The sequence below is a fragment of the Scomber japonicus genome, chromosome 5 (assembly GCF_027409825.1).
Source record: "Scomber japonicus isolate fScoJap1 chromosome 5, fScoJap1.pri, whole genome shotgun sequence".
Lineage (NCBI taxonomy): Eukaryota > Metazoa > Chordata > Actinopteri > Scombriformes > Scombridae > Scomber > Scomber japonicus.
Window position 1 is genome coordinate 8,742,695 of NC_070582.1, and position 8,635 is coordinate 8,751,329.

At 39.8% G+C, this 8,635-nt stretch overlaps 1 protein-coding gene across 1 annotated transcript; it reads left to right on the forward strand.

The window, feature by feature from the left end:
• Positions 1-4,937: 4,937 nt before the first annotated feature.
• On the forward strand, positions 4,938-8,178 carry hapln3 (hyaluronan and proteoglycan link protein 3). The gene is made up of 4 exons (XM_053320047.1): positions 4,938-5,070; positions 6,405-6,803; positions 7,481-7,783; positions 7,870-8,178. Exons 1-4 carry the CDS (start codon positions 4,938-4,940, stop codon positions 8,145-8,147), a joined length of 1,113 nt encoding a protein of 370 aa, XP_053176022.1. The 3' UTR covers positions 8,148-8,178.
• Positions 8,179-8,635: the final 457 nt, after the last annotated feature.

Below are 8,635 nucleotides of genomic sequence, written 5' to 3' on the forward strand. Positions count from 1 at the left end.
TGTTGATATTTGTAGTTGGAGGCGTTTCAGCAGTCCTCAGAGCTCTGGATATTGTGGGTGTTGGTATTTTGGGGTCTGTGGGTAGAAAGAAAGAAAGAAATGAAGAAGAGGGAATGAGGAACAATACTATGGGATTGGACACTATGGGTTAACTTTCATGAGTTCAGAGAGCTTTGGGCAAATTACGGCTGATGAGATGGTGGTGGTGATCCGGATCCGGGATTTCTGCCATTAGATGATTATCGTTTTTTTTTTAGCCGTGACTGTGACATTAATGTAGTTAGACTTTTTTGCAAGGTCATGTAAACTCAAGCTGAAGTTGGAATGCCTTTGAGTAAAACAAGAGAACTCAGAGAATGGCTCAACTTTCGTTTGTGCTCATTTACTACTTTACAGTTCTTACCCAAGTTAGCAAAAATGTGTATCAACCCCTGTAGTCTACACTGGAATATCTCAACAGTAATCAGCGTGATTGTCATGCAGTCTAGACATTCATTATCCTCAGTTGATAAACTCTGGGGATTACTTCTCCTGTAGCACCAACACCAGGTCAAAGTTTTTTAACTTAACCATTCAAATATCTCAACATGTACTTGATTGCTTGAAACATTTATGGTTCCCAATGGATGACGCCTATAGTGACCTTTATTATCTGATCTTGTGACTTCTTGTGTGGATGGATTGCCATAAAACTTGTTACATACATTTATATTCCCCTCAGGATGAATCATAATGACTTTGGTGATCATCTGGCTTTCTTCTAACTGGCTTTCTTCTAACTTTCTTCTAACTTCTAACTAACACAGTGAGGTCAACAACTGTCTTAACAACTGTTGGAAGGAGTGATGACATTTGGTGAAAGCTTTTGTGTCCACCTTACGATGAATTGTTATGACTTTGATGGTCCTCTAAAGCAGGGGTGTCAAACACCAAGGGGTCCAATCTGGAAAAGTATGAAAATTGCACTCGCTTATTTTCACTCGCCATTCAAAGTCCAGGCTTCTGAGCTTCCCGTGGACGTCCAACTTGAGATAAGTGACTTGCAACGTGACTCAGATTTGAAAAACAAATTTGCCTCGATGGGCTTTGACACATTTTTATCAGTATCTCTTACCAGGGTAACTCCGAATTGACAGACCTGGTTGCAAAAAGTTTGTATTCGGATTTTTTGAAACTTTTTCTGTGATGAGCATCAATAAAACAAAACTAATTTTTTTCTTAAGACATCAGGCTATCTGTTTTGTAATTAGTTAATTTGATGTAACTGTAAAAAATGAAGAATATGATGCCAGAAAATTTGGATTGTGGTTAAAAAAACCCCCAAAAAACAAGTTATTTGATCAGTATGTTCACCCACCAGACTCGATCTATAATAAAACCCTTTACATCCTGGTAGTCTTCCAAGGGCTTAGGGCAGCTTTTTCCTCAACATCCCTAAACCCATCACCACCACACCCCCCGCGTCTGAAACGATGGTCGTTTTGGGTTTCTGTTATGTCGGCTGGTTGTCAGTCAAGTCACCAGATAAACATCAGTGACTGCAGAGTGCTGACCACAGAGGAAAGCGTTGCGTGCATGACTCAAGACTTTCTGTTTGGGATACTCTCCAGCGCTGTGGCAACGTCGTGACAGACAACAATATGTCTGACACTGTGCATCCGTGTCAGGAGGGCAGCCTCCATCTGCACTGTGATCACCAGCCTTCACTCAGATATTTGGGCGGCGGTGAAGCAGCAACACATTCTCCAAGGCCCAGTGGAGAACTGGAATTGCTCTTGCTCTCCACAATGGCTGCTATTATTTCCGTTAATGACTGAAATATGAGGTTGTGTGGCAATATTTGCTGTGTTACTTGAGGACGTAGCAAAACAGAGGCATGAAATGTGCTCAGTCATCCCCAACATACCAGAAATACAGAAGCTGGTAGCCTTGAACAATAACTGCTGCCAGGAAAGCCAAAAGACTGGTTGACTTTTTATACTTAACACATGACGATGTTTTCAATAAAACTGTTATATAACTCACATTTATTGATTTGGAGTAGTAAATATGATGTGCACAAAGGCTTTCTTGGTTTCTGAATCAAACAACATTTCACATTGTGGGGAATTAAGTGATGTTCAATTTAAGACGTCTTACAGTAATAAATCAGAAAAATAAAGATGATGTTTTTACCCCTGATTTATATACACTCACCAAGCACTTTATTAGGAACGCCTCAGTTTTTGTTGATGTTGCCAGAAAGGCGATAATTCTATTTTATGCTTATTATTAAGGTCGTAGTGGGTGGTGGTGGTGTCCTGGAGAGCATTATTAAAAGGTGTTTCTGATATTTTGTCCACACCATTACAATACAACAGGGAGATGAGGAACACTTTTCAATATAATGCAGATGTAAAAGCTTTAAAAAAAAAAAAGTAGATGTATGTATAAGATTGCATTATATGTCATTATTAGGTGTTCCTCGGTGAGAAGGGTCAGAGTCAGGTCACACTGCACATTGCGTCATCCTGACCAAAAAAAAGCTTCAAAATGCACCTGCATTGTAAACTGTTAATGATGCTTTTCCTCTGCATTTTTAATGGATTTAAGCCCAGTAAATTCGCCACATGATCACTGTTTGCATAAAACATGCCCACGTAGAGCCGCAGCATGTTTAACTTGCATATTTGCACTTTGTAACCTGAATAAAGAATGTGCTGACAGCTTTTATTTGTTATTTCACCACCATTTCAGGTCCAGATGAGGTTTTCTGTTAGGTTTGGCCACATTTTTACAGGGATGAGACGGGGTCAAGGAAGGGCTTGACCGGGCTGACCTGTTCCCCATTCGCTTTGAACAAAGATGCAAACAGAATTCAAGTTGCATCTGTTTGCAAGATGGGTCGATATGGTCCACCTGTGCTGGTGTTTGTATTAGTTTTACTGTTATCTTTATCTTTAGCTTTGTTCTTATATTAGACAGGGAGGAGGTCACTTTAAAAAGCTGCCAGTCTCTTCAGAATTGTTTTCACTTTTTTATTTTGGTGATTAATTGTGGTATAGAGTCTCACTGTTATGGTGACAGGTTCCTTAATGGGGTAGTACTGAATCCTTTATGAATCTTTTGGCTCTAAAGTAGTCTAAGGAGTTTAATGTGTTGAGTCTAAGCCTACAGAATATCAACCATGTGCTCTGTTATCTTTTAATTGAAGAATGTAAATGCAAAAGCCCCAAAAATTACCCCACAGAAATACCAAAAACTCGACCTCGTTGTCCTCAATTTGAAAAGAAACAGATCACATCCACGAGCCGTCAGTCAATCATTGGTAACTGTTAGTATTTCTGCAGTAGCGTTCCTGACATGTTTTAAATAACCTAAAAATAAATAAATAACCTACACATTAACATTTTAATATTGATGATCATGCCACTTATTTAAATAAACCTTAAAGGAAATATGGGTGAGTCTATTTAGTGTTAAAAATAGATACAGAGCCTACTAGTACTCAATACTAATATTTCCAATAGAGTTATACTGCTAGAAATACTGTCAATAGTTAACATTTTTGGACAGATTAAATAGTTGTTTTTATTTGTATCACACTGATACTGGAGTATTTTATCTGTATTTATATTTATTGGTACTAGTAGAGTTTGTATTGTCAGTAGTGCTATTATTATTAGTAATGCCATTCATTATGGTTATTATTATTGACTGTATTAATGCTGGTATTAATATTCACAGTAGTAATGATATTGGCACTAGTGGTATTGATTATGATTTCACTGTCAGCATATTGTTGTCTTTAGCAATACTTAAGGTAAATATTGGCACAGGTAATATTGATTATGGGTTTTCTGTCAGAATCAATATTGGTATCAGTACAAGGACAAGTAAAGGTAAAGGCGTTGGCACATATTGGTTATCTTTTAAAAAATTTAAAAAAAAAAACGTCTCTCACCGTCTGATGAGGTCACTTTTTTGGGGAGTCTCGTGCACTTCAAAGGGGATTGCCTCGTCCCCGTGACGTCACACGCGCTGTACGGTCCGGTCAGCCGGAGAAAGAGCAGAGGATGAGGAGGAGAGGATGAAGTGAAGACGCGCTGGACGAGCTGCTGCTTATCTGTGAGTTACTTTTCTCTTTTTTTAATCTAATTGAATTTAAAGAGACGATCAGCACGCGGATTTTAGGGAAACTTTTTCATGATTATTTCATCTTTTAGCCAGACTGAGCTGCTTTTTAAATGCGATGGGATATTCAGTGACGTAAACAGAGAGCACTTTACTTTAAATGTGACTTGTATAGCTACACAAGACAGCTTAAGCTTGTTAGAAAGAGGTCGTTATAATTAAAATGTAATTAAAAACGTTATTTTAAGAGACTAGAAAAGGGGAGTAACTACTATTGTTAAAGATAATAGAAGTAAATTCCTGTGTTCCATGTTTTTCTAATGATTGAACTCTGGAAGAAAAAAGATATAAATAGAGTCGGGTTTTTTTCTGTGACATGTAATGCATCATAGTGCAGTTAATTTTAAAATCTTTCCATAACTTTTGGTTGTCAGGATGAAAGGCTTTGTAGGGCAACAGTCTAGAAAAATGAACAGATTCTCGGGTGTTTTTTGTGAATGAAACTATTCACAGTTGTGAAATTTGATTATCTTAACTTCATAAGCAAAATCATGTCTATCCTGAGCCATTAGGCTACGTATATGCGTCACTGGATTTACCTTTTATCCCAAAGTGTGAGTAAATGATCAAGCCCAAAAACAAGAGTTAAAGAGGGTTTTTAAAAATATATAATTGAACTACTTTGGGCTTGATTTTAGTTGTGGAAAATCATAAAGCAATAGTCTGTGTTTTTACAGGCACCCCGTCCTGGTATTTATGGTCGTTTTTAAAGGGGAGAGCTGAATAAAGACCCTTGTATTATTGGACCACCAGAGGATACCGTCATGTTAAGTCAACTGCGCCCCCTGCTGGCCGTCTGCTTGTACCTGCAGCTGCCCGGTGGTCAGGGCTGGTTCCCCGGGTACAGCAATGGCTTTCACTACCAGGACATCACCAATGGGAACGGCAATGGAGAGAGTAGGTCCTCAACTGTGTGTGTGTGTGTGTGTGTGTGTGTGTGTGTGTGTGTGTGTGTGTGTGTGTGTGAGCCACAGATGAGCAACATGCATCATCTGTGTACATCATAACACAGCTGGCTGCAAGTAACCTGGATGTGAAGAGATGTCAGCTATAATTCATGAGGTCCAGACAGTCAGTGCTGTTATCAAAGCAAACTGTGGAAGTGACTGATGTGTTGGTTTTTAGTTCCAGCTGGTCATTTGCGTTTGTGTGAGTGTGTTTGGTTTCATAAAACAACTAACATGAAACCACACTCTTTCTGCATATTCTCCTTACAAACCACAGATTCAATGTGACATAAAACATGAACGTGTAGAAAAAAACAGCCAAAATGAAAAACACTATAATGAGCATGTTTAACAAAATGAGATTGAAGCATTACACAGAATACAAACAGGAAATGTTAAATTATTTTATTTCTAAAGTGGTCTCAGCCTGTACCCAAATCATGACCACAACCAATCCTGCTGTGCTACATTACAGATGCAAATGTAATTATAGTAGATAAAGTGTTATTTATTAAACAAATTGTACACTTTTACTAAAATAATGTTTTCAAAAACAGATGTATGATATTGACCATTTGAAGCACTCTGAGTTTTAGATAACCCAAAATATTTTATCTACTTATCAGTGAACAGATCCATGTTTCTGTCATTGTACAAAATGTAACATTTAAGAGTTATACAGTGTTAAAGTTACTCAATTATATATTAACAGTACTTATATACTACTGACAACCAAGCTTTCAGTGACAATGATGATGGATTATGGACATTAAGACCAGTGGTGTAAAGTCATTAAGTACATTAATTCACGACCAGATTTAACTGGTGACTCTTTGGAGGAGCCTGACTTTCCAAAGGATCACTAACTGTATATAAAGTAGTGTAAACTAGCTCCACCTCCAGCAGCTACAACAGTAACATGCTGCTCTAACACTGATGCTTCACTATTAATAATATAATAATGTCATTTATATATCAGTCAGAGGGACCAAACCACTACTTTTACTTTAATACTTTAACTACATCACTCATAATACTTACTACTTTTACTGTAATACTAACCTTAACCCTAACCAAATCAAGATGTACTTTTGCTGAAGTAGGATTTTTCATGTTGGACTTTTTCTTGTACTGGAGTATTTACATTGCTGTGTTAAGGATCTGAATAGGGTTAAGACCTACTAAAAATCTGTTATTGCAGGTTTAAGCTTCTATTCCCAGTCAGATGAACTTTCTCCTCTCCAAAGTAACATGTATTTCTGTCTCTTCTTGTATTTTATCTAGTCTACTTCAATGGGGTGCGTCTCCATGTTGAATCCCCGGAGCATTCAGTCTCAGCCACCAGGGGAGGCAGTGTCATCCTGCCCTGTCACTACCACTATGAGCCTGAGCTGTCCACACCACGCAAGACCCGGGTCAAATGGTCCTGGTTGCCTGCCAACCCCATCAGTGCACCTGCTTCCTTCGAAGCCTTCGCCAAGGAAACTGATGTGATGGTTGCTATGGGCAACCGGCACCGCAGCTATGGCAGCTTCAAGGGCCGTGTCCGCCTGCGCCGCGCAGCACCGGGGGACATGTCTCTGGAGATCAATGAGCTGCATCTCAACGACACGGGCAGATACCGCTGTGAGGTGATCGACGGCCTGGAGGACGAGAGTGTGACAGTGGAGCTGGAGCTGCGGGGTGAGGACACTTACTCAAGTACTTTACTCAAGTACCATTTCTAGGTACTTGTACTTTACTTGAGTATTTCTATTTAATGCTACTTTGTACTATCACTCCACTATTTCAGGTTATATTTCAGAAGTGGAGTACTTTCTACTCCACTAGGCCTACATTTATGTGAAAGCTTAGTTATATTTCAGATAACACACTTTAAAATACAACACATTGTTAAAAATAAACTATATGTCCATGAGTTGTTGACAGCTCTACCAAATAGTGATTTTTACCACAAAACTTCTCACATGGTTTCATTTCAATACATTTTCAAATGATCGAATATTTCACCAAAAAAATCAAAGATTAAGAGACAAAAATCCAAAAACTGAAAACAGATTTGTGTATCAGGAGATATCCTTCAGGGTTTGAGTGATAACGCTACAGCAGCCACAGATGCCAACTCAACAGCCTTGGATGTAAAAGAATAGGTTCACAATTTTTTTAAGTGTGCCTTAAAACAACAGTCAGGTGCCCATAGGAACACTGAAAGAGGTTTTTTCCTTACTTTAATAATAACCCCTGCTCATATTGGTTATTAAAAGGTTCCCTGAGGTTACATATGTGTTGGGGGCCAGATTATCTTCGTTTATGACCGCACAAACAAATAAACTCATAATACAATTATCTGTCCTGCGTAGGTGTGGTGTTTCCTTACTACTCTCAGAGAGGACGTTACCATTACAACTTCCTGGGGGCCCAACAAGCATGTAAGGACCAGGAAGCCACTCTAGCTACGTTTGAGCAGCTCTACGCAGCGTGGGAGGAGGGGCTGGACTGGTGTAACGCTGGCTGGTTGGCTGATGGCACAGTGCAGTATCCAATCACAGTCCCACGTGATGGATGTGGGGGTGTGGACTTAGCTCCTGGTTTGCGTAGCTACGGACAACGACACCGCCTCCTTCAGCGCTACGATGTTTTCTGCTTTGCCGCTTCTCTTAAGGGTCAGTATTAACATGTGAGTGGATTAGCATTTTTTAAACCAAATACTCATGACAATCTCATGATTTATGATTCTCTCCTTTCATAGGGGACGTCTACTTCCTAAAGTATCCAACCAGGCTCAACTTCACAGAAGCAGTCGAGGCTTGTGCCAGTAACGGCAGTCAAATTGCCAAAGTGGGCCAGCTGTATGCCGCCTGGAGGCTGATGGGGTTGGACCGATGTGACGCCGGTTGGTTGGCTGATGGGAGCGTCCGTTATCCCATCACAAAGGCGCGGCCTAACTGCGGCCCACTAGAGCCAGGGGTGCGTAGTTTCGGGTTTCCCCCTCTGCACCAGAAATTTGGCGTCTACTGCTATCGGTAGACGCTCCGACCCAACACAAGATATAAACAAACCATTCTAACAGCGCACTGGTTCAAAGCTCTGCTCGAGAGGTTAGCATTAGCTATAGCCTGGAGGCAAATTAGCTATAGGCCAGTTTGTTCATTTCTGAGCTATTTTGAGGTATTTGGGTTCATTGCTCTCCACCTCCATAACATGTAAATGATGTCTCAGTACTGAACTGTACTACCAGTCAACTACTGTTAATCTATGTACATCTGTCAAATGATGCCACTGTCTACACTATATGGCCAGAAGTATGTGGGCACTGAACATTACACTCATACTGTATGTACTTGATCAACATTTCAAATATGTGGGCATTCATATGCTGATAAAAACAGGCTTTCTTTGAGATTTTGGAAGATGGCTGCTGTGATTCAGCCACAAGAGCAGTAGTAAAGCTGGGCTCTGAGGTTGGACTGCTCGTCTTGGAATGTGGATCTACTGTCAGGATGAAACAAGGGCCT